The sequence below is a fragment of the Telopea speciosissima genome, chromosome 2 (genome assembly GCF_018873765.1).
Source record: "Telopea speciosissima isolate NSW1024214 ecotype Mountain lineage chromosome 2, Tspe_v1, whole genome shotgun sequence".
Classification (NCBI taxonomy): Eukaryota; Viridiplantae; Streptophyta; class Magnoliopsida; order Proteales; family Proteaceae; genus Telopea; species Telopea speciosissima.
In genome coordinates, this window is record NC_057917.1 from 2082386 (window position 1) to 2108665 (window position 26280).

The window sequence follows — 26280 nt, forward strand, 5'->3', positions numbered from 1 at the left end:
GAGGTTGTGGTGGTTTGAATGGCGTATTTTAGTTATGCCTATGTAAATATGCAATTGTAACATCGGAATATCTATGGATCTTGGCAGTCGAGCATGGCAACAGCTAAGATTGTGGGTGCTTTAGTGGGAACCGCTGTAATTGCTTACACAGTGGATCATTTTATTGCTGACAAGAAGATTTTCGGAGGTAAGCTGTATTTATTTTGTTAAGACTTACAAATATCATATTTGAAGAGTTTATAATATTGCTGGATTCTGATAACAGGTACCACTCCCAGTACTGTTTCAAACAAAGAATGGTGGGCAGAAACTGATAAGAGGTTCCAGGCATGGCCACGTACAGCAGGACCTCCGGTGGTGATGAACCCTATCAGTCGCCAGAATTTTATTGTGAAGACCCCTACTGAATCTTAAAGTTGATGGTGTCTGGTTTAACCCAATTTGCCCATGAGTGTTTTTTAATTGTCTCTTGATCGACTATTACTCGTATTGTTCATGTACTAGGTTCTTCGACCTTATTCTCATGGAAGCGACAGACAATGTGCACTGTTTCTTTTGGTACATAATGATAAAGTAATAAGAACTCATCTTTGGTGAAGTGGTGCTTGCAAGATTGCGTTTCTGTTCAGTTTGCTCATGCCCAAAATTCAGGCATAATAGTGTTCAAAAAGTCGCTTCAGTTTCTCCTGTTTCTAGAGAAATATGAATCCACCGCGTCTTTCGCCGTGAAAGGTTAACCACTGAACCCAAATAAGTCATGCTCCCTATGTCCATGTGGGCCCGTTGGACGGTGGTCTCAATTTGAAAATTTCACTGAAATCTAACGGTAACCAATGCTCCAGCGTCAGATTAAATTTTTCCATTCTTTATTTAATATTTCTTTCTTTTTAGGTTTACTTGGTAAAAGGTTAGGAAGATGGAGCAATCAAATTTTTATAAAATACTATTTATTTTATGGGGAATTATTATCATAACAAGGATCTGTTATTTATCCAAACATGACAAGACACCAACTATCCTCATAAGAGTACAGTAAAGGACATGATCGAAAATAAATTTATAGGGATAATTGAGTGTATTCACATTCACAGTTGGAATCTTAAAAAATAGAAGTAATTAAAGAACTTAAACAGGATTTTGAAATAAAGGGTTAAGTTGTAATTGACCACATACTTCTCTTTGTTTTCCGGCAGAACTAAAAGCTCCCTTGAAGTGGCCGGGGAATACTACGAAGCTGCCTCGACAACATTATAATTCTTCTTCTTGTTATTTGCGGCAAGGAAACCTCCTTGTCCTTGGTTCCCAATATACATTTTGTTATAATGCAAGGAGCGGCAGAGTAGGTGGGGGTGAAGAGCATGTGTGGTGATTGTACGTTTCCACCACATCAAAAGATAGATGATTCAAAAACAAATCAGAAGAACCAATAACAGATTGACAAGAAAATAAAATAGAGCAACAACATAAGCAGTTCAGGACTCGAGTGAAGAATCTCTCTCTTTCTAGTTTCCTCTGTAGCAAAAGAAATTCCATCTCTCCTCTGTAGCTCTGCGTTTCACATTTCCCCCTTCTCTGTCTCTGATCTATTTCTGTGTTGTTTTTAAGCATTTATGCATTTTTTTTTTTCCGACCGATTGAAGAATTTGTTAGCACCATGGCACTCTGATGAGATATACTCTTGCTACTAATAAATTCTCGAGGAACCAATAGTTTCTTCTTGTTTTTCAATTTTTCCATTCTTTATTTAACTAAATGTTTCTCACATTTAGTTATTACACCATATAAATTGTGCACTAAATGCAACCTATCTTCTATTGAATATATTTTCATTTTCACTGAAAAATGCTATTTTTGGAGTATGATTACTTATCGTATCTTAATTTATATTTCAAAGTTTTAGAATACATGCTTAGGGGTCTATATTTCTGTACATACATTGCTTTTAGTTTTTTTTTATTTTTTTATTTTTTTATTTTAAGGGTTAAGCTTTTAGGTATTTCTTACAATACAATACATACTCTACATGAAACTTGACTTCCATTGAGAACAATTTTTTAGTATAATATTTGATATTATAGCTGTTTCTATTGACATTTTAGTGCATTGAAGCATGTATGTTAATATTCAACTTTGAGATACTTTTTCCAATTTCAAATCAAAAGCTAAGTTAGGCCTTGTATAGGGTATCTATAGCATTATTGTTATTATTAGAGAAAGAATACAAAAGTGAAAAGATACCAAATACAATGAAAAAAATCCGGCACCATAGTACCATAGTTTTTTTCCATGATTCATCTTATATTTTATATTATTTTTTAAAATTCAACATTGATAACCTTTTGTCAATTTCAGAGCCAAGTTTGGCCTCGTATATGGTATCTATAGCATTATTTTTTATATTGGAGCAAAAGTACAAAAGAGAAAAGATACCAAATACAAGGATAAAATCTGGCACCATACATATCAGTACCGTAGTGTTTTTTTCTGTAAAGAATAAAAGAGGTAGAAGAAGAAGAGAAGAAATGTGTTAGCTTCATCTCTAAGGAGTAACAATCGTATGGTTTGATTCCCCACTTATATTCAGTATATAATAATAGAGCAACACATTGCATATGGACAAAATAGTCTAACAAAAATAATAATAATAAAGTTTTATTATTCATGAGTAATTGTTCTTTTTTTTGGGGGGGGGGGGGGGGAGGGTAATTCACAAGTTACTGTTACTCCTCAAAGCCGGAGCATATATATTAATCATTTTCAGCTTGGTACAAATATAATCAATCAAATATGACCATTTGCTCTTCCATTCAGTGACACCGTTATGTTGAGGTGTGTTTGAACAGAAAGACTAGTGAATCATGCCACGTTCAACCATAAAGAAGAAAAGGGATAAAAAAAAAATACTCTTCAGCCTGGTCATTGTGTAAAATGACAATGCAAATAGGTATATTTAATTGAGTCTGAATTTCAACAACAAACGCACAAAAGATAGAAAACAACTCAAAAAGATGTTACATTAAGTAAAATCAAGTGACTCTAAAATAGTCATCAACAAAAGTAACGAAGTATTTGAATCCCAACTTAGATGCAACAGGACAAGGACCCCATACATCCCAATGAACCAAAGCAAAAGGGTGTGCAAACTCTTTATTGGCTCGAAGAAAATAATACACACAGCGGAGCTTCCCAAACTGATATGACTCACATTCTACACTAGAAAGAAAACTAAAACGTGGATCAAGTTTCTTCAAACTTTGTAAAGACGGATGACCTCAACGGCAGTGAACTTGATGCAGAGATGCAACACTTGAGCATACAATGGAAGAAGAGTCCTCAAGTAGATACAACCCCCCCCCTTTTTTTCACACCCTTTACCAATCTTCTTCGTCGTAAGATCCTGAAAAATGCATGAATCAGGATAAAAGTTTACCGAACAATTATATATCATAGTAAGTTTACTGACAGACGAGATAAAAAGGAAAATTAGGTAAATATGCAAAACTCACGAGTTTACTTATTAATTATTTTGGAAAGTAATAGTGGAATATGTAAATATGCAAAACTCATGTGTGTTTCTGAAATTACTTGATACCTAAGGGGAGGTACTTGTAAATTTCCCATTAAAGGGTTGTCGGATGTTAAGAAATACATATAGATTACTATAAAGAAAAAGTATATCTGAGCTATCGGTAGAGACTACACTAGTAATTCTTCTCTCTCCTCCTGCCCGCTTGATTGTTAGATTCACTATACCACTAGCTCAGAACATTCTCTCCCTATAGAATAAAGGCATACTAGATACATGTAGTGGCATTACCTGTCTAGACAAAAGTAACAATGGAGGGTTGGGAAGGTTGAAGGATCTGAAACTCGCATAATTTTCATAAGACATTTTCACCATCCTACCCTTAGATTGTGAAGACGGTGGAGCAGCAAATTTAGTACTAGCAGCTGAATTGGCAAACTGTTGCTGAGATGGTTTGCCATGAAGTTTCCAACAAAATCATTGGATATGATCCGATCGACCATAATGGTGACATATCTTTACAAAACCCAAACTGTGTGAAGTAGCCTGTGTACCAGGATTGGGAATTTTATCCGAACCACTACCATTTCCACAACCACGAGTACTACCATCACTAGTTCCATTGCCGTTCCCACGATTAGGAGTATAAGTTGCAAGGGCTGAAATATCAACCGGTGTAGAATCATGAGAGTTTTCATGGGCTACCCGGAGAATTCATGAGAAAGTGTTTGCAAGAGAAGCCACCTTATTACCACCAAGAATACTGGAACGAACAGTCATATTCCTTACCAAGACCATCCAAAAAGCCCATAATCACAAGTTGCTCCCACTGGTTTTACATTAGTGACACATCAGAAGGAAAAGGAAGTAGTGAATTCAACTCTCCATACATCCCCTTAAAATTAGCAAAGTATTGGGTCAAAGGACAACCTTTTCTATCAACCCGATAGAACTCCTGAGACAACTCATTTATCTAAGATAAATTATTTTGTTCAGAATACACAATATTCAAATACTCCCACAACTCCTTCACAGTGTCGATGTGCATTACCATATCAATAATAATCAGGTTCTCCATAGAGTTTAACATTTGTCTCAAAATCCGTGTTCAATAGTGTCCCACGATTCATCAGTAACGGGTTTTGTTTTCATCAGATTACTCTGTTTATCATTGTCTGTCAATATCAATCGAACCATTTTCTTCCCTTGCTGAAAATTAGAAGCTCCTTCTAATTTCTTCTCATGATTAGATGAGAAGACGAAGACACCAACTCAGTCACAGTGTTCTTTGAATCAACCATTAAACCAAAGAAAATCAATCCCAACTGAAAAAAGGATCCCCTATGAAAAGGTGGAAATCCCTAAGAGTACGGTGGTCATTTCACGCAGCCTTGTGTCCGGGCACAAGGGTTGTGTGTCACCTGCGACCAGGTAGTGTTCCCTTTCCCTAAAATTATTTATATTAGAATATTTTTGAATTTTAAAAATACATTAAACCATGATTTTAAAATTCTGTGAGCCATCCAAGATTGATACTCTCTTTAAGAGTGTCAATTTAGTTAAATCAAAATCAAATATTTAAAATCTAATCAAATCGAATAGAAAAAATTCAATTCAATTTGATTTTGGAAATTGAAATTTTATTCGGTTCAATTTATTTCAGTTCTAGTTTAAGAGCTGTCGATTTGAATCGAACCAAATCAAATGAAATGTAACCCATATAAATCGAACCTAAATCATACTTAAATCCTAAAAGCCTTGAACACGACTTATAAGATTTCTGTTTTTGCTTTTTCTTTTTTATCTCTATCTTCGATTATCGACTTTTCTCATTTCTATTTTGTAGTTCCGTAATTTTACTCATTTCCTTTTCCAGTCCTTGCGTATTATACTGTTATACGAGGTCACTGTGAGACACTCCCAACTCCCAAGTCTCCTACAAACTAAAATGATAAACGAAATAAATTAAACTGACTTACAATAACTTATACAAAATGAATAAAAACAAAACTAAATAGGAACTGAATAAAATTAAAGCTTACCTTTTGATTTCGGTTTGAGATTGTGAAAAAATATTTGATTTTATTTTTTGGTTAAAAAGCAAAAATAAAAAATAAAAAAAATCTAAACTGAAATAAAAAATTAGATCTGAATTTATTGACAGTTTGACAACGTCCCTCTTGGCATCCTTACCGGCCAATACTCGTACTAGATCTGAACCACATGAAAGAAAGATATCGGCACCGAGTATGTATGACCATTCAAAGCAAACCCTAAATCTGAAAATACTTAATCTCTAAAGGCTGAGCCGCGGTCTCCCTCCTTCCCTCGGTCTCCTATTCTCCTTCGACGACGGCTGCCGGAGAAAAAGTGAGAAACGCTGCAACATAATCGAAGTCATCAAGCGGTCCTCTGTTTCAGCTTCAAGGTACTCTCTCTCTCGAAGTCATCAAGCGGTTCTCTGTTTTAGTGGATGATAACTCATTTTCTTATTAATTTTTTTTTTAAAGTTTTGCTTTGCTCTTGATCTGTATCAAAGTTGTTAATTTTGACCTCCTTCCAAAAAGTCCCGCTTAGTGTGTGTGATATCTCGTTTAACGAATTTAGTTAACATTTCTCTTCTTATTGATATTGAATTCAAATCCAAAGCATTTTTTATCATATTTTTTTTCTTGCTTTTACATCTTTGAGACTTAAGATTCGAGTCTAAAAAAAAATGATCCTCCCAATAAGAATCAGAAGCTTCGTTATGTGCTATCTTCTTAATTCCGAGGTTTTAATCCCATTAAACTATATATGTTCAGTTTCAATTTGATTCTGTCCAACAAAATAGGCCGGGTTGAAGTCCGATTTGATCTTAAAATAAGATTGTAGCCATGATTCTCAATTAATAAAAGGAAATGGATCCGACTCAGGAATTTCATTTACAGTCTAGATTATTGATCAACGATGAAATCGTTTTAGACATAATGAATCGATCATGACTCAACAGAGATATTAGCCACCATGAGAATTTAAAGATCAGGAAGATGAGTTTGGGATGAGGATCATACCAACAATCAGAATAGAAATTGATCAATCAAGCAAGCAAATTGAAAAGAACTGATTGGAGGAAAGGAAAATGGAGTTCTGGTGAGGATATTACCTGATAAGAAGATCAAGAACCAGTGTTTGCAGCAGAAAGCTTTGTCATGACTGTGGAGAGATCAGGGATTCGAACAGCTCGGCCTGAACAAATTGGGGTGGGGAAATTATTACAAAACAGTGAATCAAATTACAACTAAAGAAACAAAGAGAAGCACAATCAACCAAAAGTTTGCTGATTATCTCATTCAGCAACTGAATCTCCAACAGAACATGACGCGATCTTGTCTACACCAACCTAGGTTTGATTAACTTTCGACTAACCTCCCATAGACGAAGAGTTTTGATGAGTCGAACTCAAGATTCTTTGGATGATAGAACCCCTTCTGAAAACTCTTCCTCTTCTCCCTGGTCTCTTCGTACTTTTTCTTATTTTGAGCTCGATTCTCTCTCTCCCCCCCTAATTGCTCGCTGACTTCCCTATGATTTCACTCTTACTCTCCTCACTTCTCAATTTTTTCTCTTTGTTAACCTCTAAAAACGAAAAAACCCGCCCAGAACCCCTTTTATAAGAATCAAGAAATTGAGAAACTTATGTCCTCTGTTGGTCTTTTTTTCCAATTTTTTATTTTTCCTTTTTGAACCTTCTAGATTCGACTTCTCAATTCTTAAACTGCCAAAAGAAGAAACCCATTTTTATAAAACTGGAAGAGATTCCCTTGCTGAAACCGTTCCCTCATTATTATTTTTTTACTTTTTATTCTTGTGACACATCAAAGAAAATGTCTTTTTTACCCCTCCCCCTTAAAAGAAAGATTTTCAAAACTTTCCCCCATATTTTGAAACTCACATTTTATAAACAATGTGAAATTGACCTCTGTTGGGAAGATTATTTGGGGTTAGTTTATTTGTAAATTGACCTTACATTAGCAAACCTAAAATTTAGAAGAATGCTTCCTCTCCACATTAAAGCAATTAACATCCCTATTAAAGTTTGATAGTACCATTAAAAATCTAATAAATGACAATGAACACTCAAAAGCCTATACTCTATCGTGGCCAGTTAGCTTCTAGGCGGGATTTGCATTCCAGTCGTAGCCTAGGACTGTTAATAAGATGGTTGATGATCTTGCCAAATAGAGAATTATGCAGCTTAAAATATGTTATGGGGTCAGTATTCTTTTGTGAATCCAGTTTTTATGTTTAGTACTTATCTTTGTTGTTGTAGTAAACTCATTATAGCAGTTCCTCCATTGGAGGTTTGTTGTCTTTTTTTTCATTCCAATGAAGAGTTAAATATCAAATAATGATAATATCTCAAAAATACAGTGGGATTAAGTTACATTGGAAACTCTAATTAGCAAGCTGTTGCAGACCAATAAAGTCTGATTTGTCTGTACTGAAACATTGGAGTTGAGTTTCTAGTAAATTGCAGATACTGAATCTAACATTTGGTGAAGTTCTAATCCAAGCCACCCTATCCTTTTGTCTGAGTTCACCTTCGGTTCTAAAGGTTGCACATACATCTACTGCTAGGATGTCTTTGGTCTACTTTTACGAATTAATAGAGCAATATTTCACCTATTTATGAAGACTGCAAATTTAATAAGATTTACTACAATTTACAAGGTCAGCAAACTTATTAAGGTTGCTTGAAATATTTAGCTATCAAACTTTAAACAAACTTTAAATTCTAAAGTTCCATTAGCTTTCATTACATATTAAGGCTACTAGATTGGTCTGACCTAGCTATCTAGGTGATTTCTATATTACTGATAGGTAACCCACGGCACTCAAAAGCATTTGATGGCTTTGATAGGATAAGCATAACAATATACAGCTACGCGCACTGCAAGCAATGGATACTCAGATCCAAACACTAACTGAACCAATGGTATATTGTATGTTTCTTTATATTTATCTTCTCCATTGATGGTCCAATTCCTAAGTTAACGTTAAATCTAATATTGAACTGGTCATTTCCAGCCTCATGCTGGAAATATTTTACATACTGCATATTCTGTTATGTTCCATTCTCTTGATGGGTCCTCTTCCTAAGCAAACGTTAAATCTAATGTTTAACTAATCATCTCCATCCTCATGCTGGAAATATTCTACACTTACTGCATATTCAGTTATGTTCCATTCTCTCCTTTGATGGGTCCTCCTACCAAGCTATCAATAAACTATAGAATCCATAATTTCACCAAAACACAGAAAAAGAAACTATAGAATCCAATGGAAGCCAAGCAATCGGACCGACATACACTCCTGATTTTTCTTCAGGATTGACCGATAAAATCTCAAACATGCTGTACTGATCTTTATTTCTAACCTGCAGCAGTATCTTGAACATGCATATCTCAAGCTTTACAATCATAAGACTGAACACCAACATCTGAAATCACCAACCCCACAGTAAATAAATTCACCCCTCGAATTATATAATAAAACCCATCCTCAAACTCCTCATGACCTGCCCCTTGGAAATCTCCTCTCTCTATCCCACCCCCATATAAATCCCTAAACTCTCTTCTCACCCTTTGAAACTCTCCATTTTCAACAAGGATTGTTGAAGTCTGTGTCAAATGACGGCAATCACTGACAAAAATAAAGCTTAATGGTTTCAAATCAAACAGAAAACATATAACATAATCCGAAGAACATGAACTGTGTAAATCAGAAGACATCAAAGCTTGCAAACAAAAAACTCGACATAGATCTCAGAGCCAAAAGAGAGATCAGAACAAAAAAAAGGCTATTGAATTAACCAGAGTTAAGTCGACGCCGAGCTGCAATTACGATTAATAGAAAGGGGGAAGAGAGAACGATTTACCTGAGATGTAAAATGTGTGAGACGGTCTGCTAAGAACACCGATTGACCTGCTCAAGCTAGGGTTGGAGTGATGGAAAGCAGCTGTTCTCTACTAGAAACTTACCTGCCACCTATATTGCAACGTTAAATAGGGCAATAAAAATGGGTCCCACATAAGGTCTAGTGCAGCAAGTCCCACTGTACTTAGAAACCAACCGCAACGGAACCAAGAACACAATATTGTGGCCCATAGGGACTCGGCCCATCTTATACTGGCCCGTTCCGAACTAGCAGTTTGTGCATATGATATGGGTGCAAATCGATGATAGCACTTGAGCATATTAAGATAATGATTTTGGATCACCCCTAGGGCCATACATTCCATTTTTTTTTTTTTAAAAGCATTGTGTTGAATATTCCCTGTTTTTCAACAAAAAACAGATTGATATTAAAAGGGGTTTTATTTGGAAAACCAATAAAAGGACTGGGTTTTATCTGATGTTGATTAACAACCTCCAACTGACTAAAATGATAACGAAGAAAATCAGATAAACAATATTTTTTTAATAATTTTATATCATTTTGATATAAAGAACGTTAGGATAGTAGGGGTGATCAGATATGATACTTTGAGGTACTAAATCAAATTTATTTTTATTAATAGTTATTGATCATCGATGAAATCAATTTAGACAGTGAATAGAAACAATGAAAATAGAAAGTCTTGTAGAAGAACTAAAACTTGAGTTTCAAATGAACTTTGCTAAGAAACAAAATTAGAAGGTAACTAAAATAGAAACTCTAACTCAGCTAAACAATTAAAACGGAAACTCTAATTCAATCTTCTAGAAGCATTCCCACACAAGGCAGTATGGCTGTGAAACTATTCATATGAGCAGTACCACTTGAACAGTAACTCTGGCACTGTTCACATAAACAGTAATATCTTTCCGAGTTCTATTTTTCTCCCTCTCTTCTTCATTCTTCTATCTACATCATTTGCTCAATTATGCCTTAGTTTAAAAGAACCAACCTTGAATCTTTCCTGTCATCCATTTTAGTTACTAGTCGACCGCATCCTGAGTTCCTTAGAAATAAGATCTTGATGAGGATGTCTTGGAATGTTAATCCTCCAAAATGTTGAATCATGATTCTAGTCTTACGTTAACCAATATAGAGCCTTTGTTATTCCATAGCTCACTGCTATCCAGAAGTTGTCCTTGCCATCCAAATTAGTTGGAATCACCACATTGATCTCCACTGCCCTGCCATGTGGCAAAATTACATGGAACAACCTGACAATCTTATTTGGGTGGGTCATGAAGTGCACTTATCCCATAATTTTATGTGTAAACGTTGGTTGCATGTAATTTCTTGAATACTCTTGCATGTATGTATGTATTTATCTTTGCTGGGGCATGCATTATTTAGATCATAGACATAGGTATGTGGTATGCAAACAATAACTAGGTTTATGCATGCTCATTGGAGATAATGGCAACAATCTTCAATGCAAGTTTCTCCCCTCCTATTCTTTTGTATCTTATTTATGTGTGAGGTTAAGGCAGCTAGGAGCTTCGTCGTCTATTTGGAATGCTCTACCTGTATTTTGCTGACCCTTTTTTCTACCAGGTCTTAGTTTTTAGAGGATTTGATGGGGGTATAAATGTGTTTGTTATTGATCATTTTTGTCGTCATCCGAATTTTGGTTTCAAGCATCAGAAAGTCGGATCAATTACTTTCTAGATTGCCTGGTTATTTGTTCAGATGAGTTCGGATTTCTCTGTTTCATTATTTCCTTGCTTGGAGCTCTTACTTTATCCTCACATGAGGACAGTATTATTAAGGTGCATGCCTAATGCTTGTTCCTTGTTGTCTGGTGTCTGCCGCTACTTCAGTGTGTACACCTTTGTACACCTGTTGTGCGCCTGTGGTGTCTTGAATCACCTATATACATTTCGGTGCCACTGTTTGAGCCCATGCAACTTGAACTCTGTTTATCTTCCATATTGGTTATGTTGTTTTTGCTGATCACTTGTAATTTTGTACATTTTCTGATGTTATTGTCACACTATGCTAACTGTTATAAATTGGTTCTTTCATATTATTCTACTCATGTCAAGTCAGGTATGCACTTGACATGTTGCCTTGTGCATCGGGCATTAGAAGCCTTGGTGCCTTGTCGACATCTCTGAATTCAGTTCACTATGGAAATTGCTTCATCTCAGGAACCGTGTTTCAGTGTTTCTAGAATTTTATCTTTTGTGAAGTTAAGCATAAAGATGGTTCTGCTGTTCACTTTTTTTTTTGGTTGGGAGGGGGAGGGGGGGTTGTGGTGGTTTGAATGGTGTATTTTAGTTATGCCTATGTAAATATGCACTTGTAACATTGGAATATCTATGGATCTTGGCAGTCGAGCATGGCAACAGCTAAGATTGTGGGTGCTTTAGTGGGAACCGCTGTAATTGCTTACACAGTGGATCATTTTATTGCTGACAAGAAGATTTTCGGAGGTAAGCTGTATTTATTTTGTTAAGACTTACAAATATCATATTTGAAGAGTTTATAATATTGCTGGATTCTGATAACAGGTACCACTCCCAGTACTGTTTCAAACAAAGAATGGTGGGCAGAAACTGATAAGAGGTTCCAGGCATGGCCACGTACAGCAGGACCTCCAGTGGTGATGAACCCTATCAGTCGCCAGAATTTTATTGTGAAGACCCCTACTGACTCTTAAGGTTGGTGGTGTCTGGTTAACCCAATTTGCCCATGAGTTTTGATTTGTTTCTTGATGGACTAGTACTTGTATTGTTCATGTACTAGATTCGACCTTATTCACATAGTTTCGCTGGCTGGCCGTGATCAAAGTTGAGGCCTATCAGTACAGTTTTCTTTCAAAATTTGGTTGGTATTGGTGAACCTTTTCGATTATGAATAATTCTCATGGAAGCGACAGGCAATATGCACTGTTTCTTTTGGTACATAAAGTAATAATATATATGCATATGCAGATCTGTTTATTTTAACTCATCTTTGGGGAAGTGGTGCTTGCATGATTGCGTTTCTGTTCAGTTTTGCTCATGCCCAAAATTCAGGCATAATAGTGGGTATTGTTTCCGATCCCCAAAGATTGCGTTTCTGTTAATATATAAGGGAAAAAGAAGGCTTCAATTAGGGAAAAAGCCCAAAGCTTGGATGGCTGTGGGGATCAAACTGTTTCCCAATTGTTTCTTCAAGAACCTGTACATCAATGAGGGATCGATGTAGGGATAGGGTCGAGCTAAAGAGATTTCTGGTGATCGAGTCGAGCTTAAAGATAAAACTTCAAAGTTTCATCAAACATCATCTTATTTATTAGGACCAGTGGTGAATGGAATCCCATTCACTTAGGGGTGGGAGAGGGTTGGAATGGGTATTGGGAGTGTATTGTGGAACATATTAAAACCCTATGAGGGGTTTGTGAACCTTAGGATGGTGGGTGATCCGTTCGGAAAACTTTTTTTTTTTTTTTATATGAAAAGAAAAATAAAGATTACACAAGTCTGAGTTTGAACCGACTACCATGTTTACACATTTAGATATATGAGCTCTATTAGCTAGAATATGAGTTGGTTGAATAATAGTTTTATGAGCTTTCTCGATAATAAGAGGATCAAAAAACTGAAAATGAGACGTAATATTATGCAAAAGATGGAAATGAAAATTGTCCTTCTGCAGCCAAAAAACCAAGTGTGCTAATCTGTCCAAATGGCTAGGCGCTTGATGTCCATGTCTTTAGTGGATCAGAAATCCTGTTCGATTGCCTTTTTTGCCTTCTGCTTCATCTGCGGTAAGAAGTAAAGAGTATCCGTGACTTCAGATGGATAATACATGAAGTAGGAGAAGTATGCAATGTTTGAAGGTTAGTTTCCTTACTGATGGGCAGAGATGGGAAACACTGTGATGGACATGGTAACAAGGTTGCTTTCCACCGTTTGATATTAGAGGGAACCTATAAGGATTAGGCTTATCCTGGTCATGAAAAACCCGATTCCATTCATTCCGAATAAAATATAAAATGAAAGAAGTAAACGATAAAAAATAATGTACATCAGATTTTGAAGAAGAAGACATTAAGATGTCATAAATAAAAGAGCGCAATGATAACGAAATCCCTATATTAGAAGAGAACCAAATTAAATGAGAAAATAGACATTCAAACAACAAATGCCAAAAAGATTCCTTAGATTCATTACAAAGCATGCATTTGGTATCTACTTGGAATATTTAATTGAGATAACATCTAGTTTGTAGACCACTGTGACAACATTTCCATAAGAATAATTTGAGGGGTGAATTTTTAATTTCCAAATGAGAGATCAAACAAAAGAAGGCCAAGAAGAGGTAGCAAAAGGTGAAGTAACTAAAGTGGTGGAGTGGATTCCCATTTCACTCACCTGAAGATTCACTGGACTCGAAAGGTGGATCTCATTGTAACCAAAGTGGTGAAGTGGGATCGGGCTCCTCTTTAGTGTGGGACGGCGTTCAACGCACATTTGATGCCTAGATAACCATGATGCATGCCAACACACATCCTAACGTGCGTATCCTGGCTCACCAGTTGTTGGATGTTTGGTGGACACCGTCTCTCACCGGAGAGGAGCCGAATCCGTTGAAGTGACAAGTTATAAGTTTCTTTTGACTGCGCCTTAGTTTATTCCTAAAAGTCAAAATAGATTTTTAAGATGATTTGAATGCGAGATACCATTATTGTATATTTTTTGTTAGTACATGATTTGATAGAATTTATTCTTGTTCAAAGAACAAAATGTGCGTTATATTAAAAGACAAAAGGAACCATTACAATTTTTTTATTTTATTTTATGAGAGGTTTCTCAAAACAAGCAGCATGGGGGAGCACACCTATGAGGTGTAATAAATGATTTCGTACATATGAGGGCAACAAGAACATGGAAGAGGAGTGTCAAGCATACCCTCCCTTGGCGTCTTGAAGAATTTTTTTTTTTAAAAATCAATTTTGAATATAATAAATAAAATGTATTTAAAAAAAAAAATGAAAATCTGATGGCATTAGCAGAGATCGCCTCTTTCCATTTGCATAGAAAATCCATGACTATCCCTTAAAAAATCATATATGATATTTGGATAAGACATCGTTATTTGATCGTGTAGCTCTTATACCAGTGTGGAGATTAATAAGAACACGTGTAGAGATATCAACAATTAAAGAGAAAAAAAAAAGGATGAGATTTTTTTATTTTATGAAAGACTGAATGAAATTAATTTCATGTGCTCCTGGGGCGAACCACACAATCAATCAGGATTCTTTTTCTAGAAAAGATCAAGTGCGACAAAATACGACAAAATGATATCACATGGGAGGACAGAGCTGGTAACCTTGCCCCGGGCCGAGGGCTCAAAGAACCATCCGCAGGATTTAAAAGAATCGATCCCGATTCCTACCGATCTAAATCGGAAGCCGAACCGTTTGCCGATTCGGCTTACTTGAACTCTTGGGTGAAGGAGAAGCTTTCACCCCGCCAAAACGTTGAAATGCTTCAATCAGGGAAAACCCTCCCTCGTGAACGTGTCTGCATATTCAGATTTCTGGGCTTCAGACTACGCTCTTCTCTGTACTCCCAAGAAGAAAGAAACGAAAAAGACAAGGCCCTCTGCTCTCTCTCTCTCTCTCTGCAAATACGTCAATGGGGCCAAAACGATCTTTCAACATCAAAGCAGACTCAGATAGAGACTAAAGAGAGAGACCAAAACAAAAACCAAACTCGCACTCACCCCTACGTCCTTCAGTTTTTCTTTTTATATCCAGCTTCGCCCGTCCAATTATTATTCTAATCTCTTTCTCTCTCTCTCATTTCTAATTCAAAGAAAGAGGTGGGTGATCTGATGAACAAATCTCGTTTCAGCACATCAATCCCTGCCCTTCTGATTCACATAAACTCTCCCTCTTCTTCATGTCTACCTTTGCGGAGTTCTTGGGATTTGTCTCATTTTAAGAGATGAAGTGCTTTCATTTCTCTAACGGGGAGAAGAGAGAGGACGACGATGGCCTCATGTCTAGGATTTCTAAAGTTTCATGGGCCCGTTCCCTGAGCGTCGCTTCCAGTAGTGTGGATGTCCGGCGGTTCGAGTTTGGCTCGGAGTCGGTGGATTTCTTCGATTCTCTGGCTTTTCCAGACTTCTTATCTCTCGGGAGACCTAATGATCTGCGAATCTTTTCCTTCTCTGAGCTGAGATCAGCTACCAGGGGATTCAGTCGTGCGCTTTTGATTGGTGAGGGAGGCTTTGGATGTGTTTATAGAGCTGTTGTTAGGGTTTCTGATGATGATCCTAATGCCAACATGGATGTTGCCATCAAACAGTTGAATCGGAATGGTTTTCAGGCAAGGCCTTCCTTCCCTCTCTCTCTTTTTCTCCTCGCACACGAACTTTCTCTTCTCTTTTCCTTTCTGAATTTAAAGCTTTAGATGAATTTGAATGGTATGTTGGTGATCCCCCCCCCTCTCAATAAAAAAAAACGACAAAAACTTGTAGCCATTCACATAATTACAAATTACTTCCCCTTCCCCCTCTCCCTCTCCCTCGTGAATCCCAGGGGAGGGTTGGGGCCTTGGGCGTGGGGAGGCGATTTCGTGAGTACAAACTGCAAAACTAAGTTTGTTGAGCTTGAGTGTTACTGTGAAATGATCCATTTTGGGTTTATTTCAGTTTGTAGGCTGTTTTCACTGGAAACTTTTTTTATTACTAATTACAGCTCCAATATGGACAAACATTGTCACTGTGTGTGTGAGAGAGAGAGAGAGAGAGAGAGAGTAAAAGTTGAATAAAAAAAATTTGCTTGACACTCTCTGTAACGGGTTAGGATAAAATTTGAATTTAAAAAACAAAAATTTGCTTCACATTCTCTATGATTTGCAAGTAGTACATCCTATTCTTACAAACAGGTCCACCACTCCTTCGAGGGAATATTATTTTTTTGAAACTTTCCGTCAGGAAATATTGCAAATAAATCATGGCTCACTTTGCTCAATAACTCAACTTGTCTTGGCGAATAGCTTAAGCTGGTTAATCAAATCCTTGGCTGTGGTAGAATCCATTAGAATTACTGCAGAGTAACTCTTGGAAACATACCCAGTGGTATTAGAAGCATCACACTTTCCAGAGATTAATAATTCTTCATACAACTATGAGTGTGATGCCTTTCTTTGGACTTGGTGCGACCATTTTTTTTTTTTCCTTTCAAATTTCTTCTATGATTCAAACTACAAAATAAATAATTTCCATCACAGACTGAAACTCTTTCAATCTTTTGGTAATAACTCTCATAGATTATATTGCACTCCCTAAACCTTGGGCTTGCTACATAAACCAAGCAAAATGGGTATGGGAGCTTCTCTTTAGGTTTCTGATTGCATCAGCAGTTATCATGTGGTTGGTTCATTCTTTATTGTTGCCTTTCCAAGATCACCCCTTTCTGTAACATTATACTTGATTGATTTTCATGCGATGTACAAGAGTTTTTTAACACTAATTTGGTGAGTCCAATCTAAAATGTTGAGTTTGTTTTGCTCTGTTCCCTTTTATACTTTCTACTGCTCAGGGACATAAGGAATGGATTACAGAAGTAAACTATTTGGGTGTTGTGAAGCACCCAAATCTTGTCAGATTAGTTGGATATTGTGCTGAGGATGATGAGAGGGGAATTCAACGGCTTTTAGTATATGAACTTATGCGCAACAAAAGCTTGGAGGACCATCTTCTCATTCGGATGCCATCTCCTCTTTCATGGGAAATGAGATTAACAATTGCCCTAGATGCAGCACGTGGTTTATTATACCTCCACGAAGAAATGGATTTTCAGGTATGAGTTTCCTTTTCCATAAATGTACTTAGTTTGTTGGAGTTCTATTGCAGTTTTGTATACTTAGATGGTCTATACAAGAGCTGGTACACTAGGTACTTCACTGAACCTGGTTCAATCTGTGGGTAGTGGGCTGGGGCCAAAATTAAAACACAGTGTTGAGTTCAATGAAAAGGGGTGTGTGTGTGTGTGTTTGTTTTTTTTTTTTTTTTTTGGGATACCCTTCTCTGCCCTTTACCCAATTTCAATCAGTTGAATTCACGTGGTTCATATGAGTTTGGTTCTGGCTCCATACTTATCTAGGTTTTAATTGAACCAATTCATCACCAATCCCTTGAGATCTTGAATTTTCAAACTGACCTTCTCTTATTTGTGGCATGATCTATTCATGCATCCTTTGCATCTCTCAAGGAACTTGTTGTATTTGGCGCCTAATTTCGTAATGGTTCTTAATCTTTTTCTAGATGATTCACACACACATATTGATGGTTCTCTCTTTCTGCTGAATCATCAATCAATCATACTTTTCTTCACAGAAACTTTCTTCAGAATTTTTTTTACTACAATCAATTTGTCTTACATACCTTCACATGAATCCATGTGTTCATTATGTTTTGTATTCTGCCTGTACTTTTTGTGTAACTAGAAGAATATAAAATTCAAATGCTACACAGCATTTCAACTGAGACATCATGCTTTATGTTTTTCAACGAGATCAATGATTATCCTCAACAACAGTAAATTCGGTTAAAAACCTCGATTTCCTGTTTGGGATGAAGAACACTTTTTTATTGTATAACGAGAATAATATAAAATTCAAATGCTACACTGCTTCTCAACTGAGACATTGTGCTCTATGCTTTTCAACGAGATCAATGATTATCCTCCACAACAGTAAATTCGGTTTAAAAACCTTGATTTCCTGTTTGGGATGAAAAACAGTAAACAAAGTCAAGCTTGGTCATTCCCACTGTTATAAGTATGCAGCCAGAACCTAACTCTTGTTGATGATGTTGTTGTTTTGATATAATTAATTTTTTATTTTTTTGTGTACCAAGTAGGAAACTTTTAAACATACAAAGGAAAAAAATCCACTAATAACAAAACCCCGTTTACCAACAAAGGAAAACTTCATCTATGACAACTATACAAATGAGGAACCATTATGGACTACTTTTCCAGAGACATCACTAACCCTGGACACAGTTGCATCTTCTTGTGATAAGCTGTTGCACTCCAATCAGTGCAACATTAGCTGAACAACGTTGGAGAGATTGCAACATGTGGTACTTCAATCCTTTTGTAGTTTCTTTAGTGAATGAGAAGGCTTGTGACTTGTCTTCTTGCGGAGGAAGCTTATTAACAAGGAATGGTCATTCTTAAGATGTTCTAGAAGGCTGCAAACCAGTGCTTTAATTCTTAATAGAGATAGTTTTAGTTCTTTGCTGGGGCTGAAACAAAAACCCGAGTTTCTTTGAAATTGTGTGCTAGAGATGGTTAAAACTCTTGTTTATATTTTTCTTTTCCTATTCTCTCATTTGGGAATCTTTGTGAAGGCGAAAAGCCTTGCTTAAATCCAAAAATGTTTTGGTGATCTCCTGTGTCTTTCCACATTTTTCTTTTATGCAGGGTAGTAAGATACACAGATTGGTTGTTTTCCTGGTATTTTGGTGTTCAAACCTAAACTCCTCCCACAATTTTCTTGTTGGTGGAGGTGTGGCACTGCCAATTTGAACCGTTTCGGCTGTTTAACCTCCTGATTCTTGAAATTTCAACCACATAGTGAGGGCTTAATCATGCTGCTTCTGCTGGCATATGCGATCTTTCCAGTGGGATCTAGTCTAATAGACTTTCAGCCTGATCTATTTGCAGTTTAAGATTCCCAGTTGGATAAAGGATAATAGGGAAATCAAGGTCAATTTAGATCATACCTGTTATGAACCATCCATTACTCTCTTTTCCAAATTTCATATCATTGGTTGGTTGTTTGGTGGGTTACCTGATCTGCTGCAGTCTAATATCGAATGTTTTTTTCCTCTGGTAAAATTACTCTGTGCCTTATCAGTGTTGAATTGGATTTATTTGATTTGTTTTATTGCAGTTAATATTTCGGGATTTTAAAACATCAAACATTCTGTTGGATGAGAACTTCAACGCAAAGCTCTCTGACTTTGGATTGGCAAGGTTGGGTCCAGCCGAAGGACTTGGTCATGTTTCAACATCGGTTAGTTATACATCTTCCATTTATGTATGAAGGAAAGGCAGCCCACACATTCACGCACACACCCTCTCTAATTCATGCACATTACTTTGCTGCCTTCTATCCCTTGGGGCTGCATGGCAGTATTTTATGAGACTATTTAATAGCTTTTTTTAGTCTGTTGATTCTGGCATTTGGATGTTCTGTATAGGTTGTTGGAACAGTGGGCTATGCAGCTCCAGAATACGTTCAAACAGGGAAACTTACTGCCAAGAGTGATGTTTGGAGCTTTGGTGTCGTCCTCTTTGAACTCATAACTGGAAGACGATCAGTGGACAGAAACCTACCTAGGAGTGAGCAGAAGCTTTTAGAATGGGTTAAACCATATGTATCAGACTCCAAGAAATTCCACCTTATACTAGACCCACGACTAGAAGGCAGTTGTTGTATAAAATCTGTCCAAAAACTTGCCTCCCTTGCTAACAAGTGTCTAATGAAGCAACCCAAATCTCGCCCCAAGATGAGTGAAGTGGTTGAGATGCTTGGACAGATCATTGCCGAGACATCATCAGCATCAGATGGTGGGGTCCTACAATCTATCAAAGGAACCAAACCTGTGAAGGAATACAATGTAGCAGAGAATGAATCAACTAAACAAGGCGCCAATTATCTGAAGAGGGTATTTGATTTTAGAGAAATTGTCAGCTTAAGAAACAGACCCAGTGGGAGGTTGGATTGGAGAAATTGGACACCGGGGTTGGTGAGGACTTAGTGACGAGTTCATGGAAGTGGGAAAATGTATCCCCTCTTCCTATTGTCGAGAAGTTGTGTCATCGGATCAGATTATGTTGCCATTGCTTAAAACATCTATCAAAGTCTATACTTTCCAGTAAATGGTTTTCACTGCATGGTTCTTTGTAAATATATACAAATACTAGTAAAGGCTTCCTTTTGAAGCATACATATGATTTTTGTTTGGCTGTTTTCCTGTTTTCCCAGTATATATTAATGCAGTCAGATGGGATCCATTGTAATTTTGTCTTTTCCACAGGAAACATGTTCTCTTCTTTTTTAAGGATTTTTTTTTTTTGGAAAGGGAAAAAATAACCAAATGAAACATGTGTGGAACGCATTCCAACCGAAATGGCTGTTTTGTCACACACAGGCTATTCATTTGGTCATTCCAACCATTAGATATGTGAGGGAATGACTTGGATATTCGAATTTGATAGTTTATTTCAATTATTAACCAAATGGTTTGTTTTTTCTTTTTTCTTTTTGCTGAAATAGCAAATGTAGTAATTTGAACTTTTCCCTTTATCCCTTTTTGGAAAATATATAAAAATATACCCGAAAAAGAAAAGCTCAATGTCTAACAATTGTGCTGAAATTTGGTGGTATCTTGTTAACAATTGTCCCCCCACTCACTTCACATTCAGTCCATACAAGGATGGCAAATCCATACTACTTCCTAGACATCCAATATTTCCAAATATTTTGCTTTACAAAGAAAAATATATTTATAATAAAGTGTTCCATAATTGGGAATTTATGACATTCCTAAGAGTCAGAAGCTTTTACTTTGACCTCTATATCATAAGATTTCACTGAGCTGGATTTCGTCGTCTCCAAAGTGCACCCGACAAATCTCATTGAAGTCCTCAAACATGACGGCGCCACACCCCCGCCTTCATCATGGTTTGAAAAATGGCAGGAGTTGCAATGGAATCGATCGATCAACTTAGATTGGATCTCTTGATTCAACAAAGGATTTTCTGAATCGATTAGAACTGGGATTGGAGGTACTGATTCTAATTCAAATTGGGCGGTTCACCTGATCCGGTTTTAAGTTCGAAACCTACAAATATGTTTTACCCCCCAAAAAAAGACAGATTGGAAAAAAGATCTCTATTTGGTGGTGTTTCCTATGCCCTCTTACAAGGCACCGGGAAATGATGTCTCTACCCTTAGGTAGACACTCAGGCGTGCTCCCCCAAATTTTTATCACCTACGGTTCCCCTGCCCACTACAGTTCCCTAGTACCTCTAATAAAAGGGGGCAGACCCCATCCGGGCAGTGTGTTCGGTCAGGGGGTAGAATGGTCATTTCAGCCCACCCCTATGAGAGGAACCGCCCAACCGCACCGGTCAACGAACCTCAGGGGATAAAGGTCCGTGCTCTCCCATTGACCCATACACTTGTGTAGAGGCTATGCGACCAAGTAGAGATTTATAGATAATCATCCTTGGTGCTTAGTAGTTAGTTCCATGCTAATCCCATATATTAGAGAGAGATAGAGAGTTCTTCTTTGGACTTGTCATCACCTAATCATATACATGAACCATACATGTACGAATGACTGCTACAAAAATAAAATGTGCACTAAAAAAATTTCCTACTGAAATGATCACATTTATAGGTAATCTTCCTTGGTGCTTAGTAGTTAGCTCCATGCTAATCCATATATTAGAGAGAGAGAGAGAGTTCTTCTTTGAACTTGTGATAGCTGGTGCATGTGATGAAGCTGATGTTCTAGTGAAAACGTGGCTAACCAAACCAAATCTAACCTGGTGCCACCTAAGCAACCAGTATACCTTTTTAAGCTAACCAATAACCTCCATCTGTCCATATGATATTATTAATTTTACTAGTGGAAGTATTGCAATTTTAAACCTTTTTTTTTTAATTTTCTTTTGGTTGGTGAACTCACTTCATTAATTTTTTATGGGATACAGTTAGGTAATGACTTACTTATACTACTCAAATCATTTCTCAAAAGGAAGATGGTTCTCGGACCAAACAGGTATTTTACATTTTCTTACCTAGCGCTGAATGCAATTGTCCTCTTCCATTCCTTATATCTTTCTCCAGTTAGGGTAGAGCACACACGTTCTAGTCACTACTATCCAGATAAACGCACATTATAGTTTATGGGAGTATAACTTGGGTGTGATATAAATACACCTAAAAAGAGTAAATTAGCTAGCGCTGAATACCATACAAATCACTAGCAACATAAAACACATGAAAATCACAATTGGATTACATCTTTGCCCTTTAGGAATAAAATCACATTTACCGTAAAAACAAAAGGTAATTTATGAGTCCTATCACTTTTGGGCATATAGAGCCCCAGAGTACCATTCCTTCCTATGCTTGCATGTGCATGCACAATTTCTTTAAACTTGGGTAACAACACCTTTGGGCATATACTACTTGTTTTGCTGCCATGACAGAACTGCAGAGAAAATATCGATGTGCCACTGTGGTGATCGACATCTCATTCCCTTATAGTTCTTATAAAGAAAATACGCAGCCAGACACGTAGAGTAATGTATATTACATATTTTTAACGTCTTAATGAATGTTAATGTGTAATGTTATCATCCACAAATAAGACCTTTGTCAAATTTAAGTCCCCATAAATGTCCACGAAGCTTTGGAATATCCTATAAATCATGGTCCAAAGACATTTACCATTGGGGTATAACAAAATCATGCATCCATCATAGGAAAGTAAATATATTAAACCAGGTATTATTAATACCTATAACTCATAGTTCATGCTAGTGTATAAACTAATGAACTAACTTATAAAACAAGAGTATTAACCGAAACTACATCTCTAACCTGTGGGTTTTGAAATGCACTGGTTCTCTTCACACTTTGCAATTACTGCAGGACTGCACCAACCTTTGATAAAATTGTCACCTTTGGGCAAACAATTATTCCTAGGTTAGTCTCTCCCTATATGTGAGTGTATAATACTTTTGGTCTTTGATGATGCTACCTTTGGGTGAGCATCACCTTTCTTTGCTGCCATTAAAGTGAACCTTGAGTTATGGGTATTACAATAAAATCAGGTTTTACCATTTTGGTGGATTCCAACTGACCTTATTAGAATACCCAATGACTCTTGACGCAGCTGTGAGATGTTTTATTCATAAATTTGAACAACCTAATTCATGAAACTTTTCACATACAACAACTTAATGAAATAGTGTTACTGTTCTGCATTGGATCATGTCATAGCATCACTGACATTTATCCCATAATCATTTGAAAATAAAGAATGCATGAACACACATTTCAAGAATTGGAAAACACACAAACATGCTCATTGTGGGTCCCAGAAGTGATATTTGAAGCAAGTGAGGCATGCCAGTGTGTAGGTCTCAAAAAAACAGACGCAGCAAAAAAAATCGGGACTCCAAATTCCCTCCCACGCGCCCTCACGCGCTGCTTGAAGTCGGCACGTGATATCACACGTTGGTCGGTTGAACCAACAAGCCCAAACTGGTCTGGACCGATTCGAACCAGATCGGCCCACCCAGGTCGAGCCGGAACCCTGGTCGGTCTAACTCGACCAACCGAGTTCGGGTTGCCCACTTGGGTCAAGTCTGGGTCGCCACTTGGAACGGGGTTCGGGTCAGCCCATCTGGATCGGTCTCGAGCTGACCCACCTGGGTCGGGCTCACCAGGTTGACTCAGAAACCCTACCGAGTCGACCCGACAATGAATCGCCTGCCGTCGTCAAAAACAGTTTTTTTTTTTAAAACATAAACAGGCGCGTGAGATGCACGTGCTTTTTCTGGCGGTGCGTGGAGTTCATTCTGGTGAAACACCCTATATGGCCGTGACCGCCCTAATCTTCTCTACAATTTCATATAAATGTTTTTCATTTTTGGTGGTCATACACCACCGGCAGCGACAGTACAGGGTCGATCCAAAACTCGAAAATTTTCAAAAAAAAAATTTCAATCAAGAACATGGATTTCAGATCCATATGGGTTGCCTCTGATGCCACTTGTTGGAATCTTTGATCAATCATATGAACAGATCCCATATGGATTCATGGAACATAATGAATAAATAATTATAAACGATATACCTTTGAGTGACGGCTGTAATCGATCCACAAAGCTCCAAATCCTTCCCCAAACTTTTCCACAGCCTTTCTCTTGGAACTCCCGTGAACAAGAAAAAAAAAATTATCAAGTTACGACTGTGGGGACCTTAGGTTGAATATATAATATTCATCCTGACCCTAATCACACTCTCACAATGTGTTAGGTCAAGAATACCCTTGACTTAAAACCTAGAGTGGATATCATTTATTATTATGGGCCCAATAACCAATGTACATTAATGAAGCCCAAAACCCAACAGAGGATCCCACTTGGTGATGATGGATTCGGCTTGCTCCAAGTTCTCTTCCATCTTGGATTCCGATAAGGTACTGCAGCTTCTCCGAGGAGGACGAGGCGAGATAGAAGACGAAGTAATAGCAAAATGCTTGGAGGGAGTGAAGCCGAGGCGAAATAGAAGAGGAAGTAAGAGCAAAATCCTTGGAGGGAGTGAAGCAGAGGCTCCTCATTCCAACGACGATATTTCTCTCTTTAAAAGGCATTTCGTTTTCATTTTTCGGTTCTCTGATTCTTCTCTGTGAGGACTGTGCATGATTACTTTATCTCTCTCTGAGAGCTCTCGGGTAATTTACCTTTCAAGGGTGCGAAGGGGTTCCGAGTTTCGATTGAGAGCTGTGACTGAAGAAGCAGGAAAGCATCTGCTTATGCTTCTTCTCTCTTCTCTCTCGTTCTGTATTATTTGGAAGGGATATGATACGTTCCAATCGTTGTGGAGCTTTAAAAAGGAGAGAGGGGAAACCCAATGCTGCCACGGCAGAAGAAATATTGGAGCGGGAAAAAACAAATTTGGTCGAATGGAAATTTCTGTCTAAAAATTTTGGGAGAAACTTCTAGAATGCCCTAATAAAGCAAACATATGCATTTTCTTCCTATCTGACATTTTAAATGCCACATTTTCAATAGTTTTCTAATAAGAAGTTTCCTTCACCACCTGATGAAGGATCAATGGCCATAAAATTCTGTCCTGATTTACGAATGATCGAATATATCATCGATTTTGTGCAAATTTTTTATGGACATCGATAGAAAATTTTGGTATTATATAGGTAAAGGTTAGGTATGCTACTGCTATGTCAAACACTATGTTTGCTTCTTTTCTCACCCCATGGAAAAGTCCCTTGCCCCTCTCATCACAATCCCTCATTGGTTGAGTCGCTACCTCTAGGAAAGTTAGCAACGTGCTATAATATATCAACTCTTTCATGTTTATATTTAATTTTAATATTCATATGGATGTTCTCAATCATATGGTATATATTCTCTAAAATTTTTCATTGAATTAATGCTTAAATTATTCTAATATATAGTTAAGCTAAATTAATATGTAGATAAGAAATATTTTGTGAAATTAATCAATCGGCATCACATGCATTAAATACATGTCGGATTGAAGAAAAGCATTAGAATGAAATAGACTTTAAAAGAAGGATATTTCAGTAATAATTATAATATGCAGTTAGGTTATATCAACAAGTACTTAAGAAATGTGAACAAGTGCACTTGGTAGTATGTGGTGTGTGAAAGGATAGGACTCCTATGTTGCACAATAGGGTGTACGACGCACATCGGACGGCTCTGCTGCCCCGAGCACACAGCCCAACACAAGGGTGATGTATGGGGCTGCGTAGCCTGGGCAGCAGGGCCGTCCGATGTGCGTTGGATGCCCTGCTATGCAACAGAGGATCCTGGTCCTGTGTGGAAGCCCATTGCTACTAGTAGGTCTTGAGTTCAAGCTAGTCTCCTAATTCACATCCCCCCCTTCTCCCCATAGAATAAGATAGAGTAGGGCCTACCCAAAAAATTAATAATAATAAGTACTTAGGCTCTGTTTGTTTTGGCGTAAAA

General features: G+C 37.3%; 4 protein-coding genes across 5 annotated transcripts in view; all 4 read left to right on the top strand.

The window, feature by feature from the left end:
• The window catches only part of LOC122650197 (serine/arginine-rich SC35-like splicing factor SCL30), a 70744-nt gene that overhangs the window by 5137 nt on the left and 39327 nt on the right, over positions 1-26280 (top strand). The gene's annotated exons all lie outside the window — the stretch shown is intronic.
• Positions 94-10306, top strand: LOC122650200. Of its 2 annotated transcripts, XM_043843535.1 has the most exons (4): positions 94-187; positions 266-422; positions 5202-5205; positions 10296-10306. In XM_043843535.1, the coding sequence occupies exons 1-2, from the start codon at positions 94-96 to the stop codon at positions 412-414; spliced, it is 243 nt and encodes an 80-aa protein (XP_043699470.1). In that variant the 3' UTR covers positions 415-422; positions 5202-5205; positions 10296-10306. The 2 variants fall into 2 exon arrangements, with proteins under 2 accessions (XP_043699470.1, XP_043699469.1); XM_043843534.1 differs by lacking the exons at positions 5202-5205; positions 10296-10306 and having other exon boundaries at positions 266-519.
• Positions 5945-12450, top strand: LOC122650199. The gene is made up of 3 exons (XM_043843533.1): positions 5945-5954; positions 11839-11938; positions 12017-12450. Exons 2-3 carry the CDS (start codon positions 11845-11847, stop codon positions 12163-12165), a joined length of 243 nt encoding a protein of 80 aa, XP_043699468.1. The 5' UTR covers positions 5945-5954; positions 11839-11844; the 3' UTR covers positions 12166-12450.
• On the top strand, positions 15421-20445 carry LOC122650196 (serine/threonine-protein kinase PCRK1-like). Its single transcript, XM_043843525.1, has 4 exons — positions 15421-15829; positions 17047-17307; positions 19409-19531; positions 19719-20445. Exons 1-4 carry the CDS (start codon positions 15446-15448, stop codon positions 20277-20279), a joined length of 1329 nt encoding a protein of 442 aa, XP_043699460.1. The 5' UTR covers positions 15421-15445; the 3' UTR covers positions 20280-20445.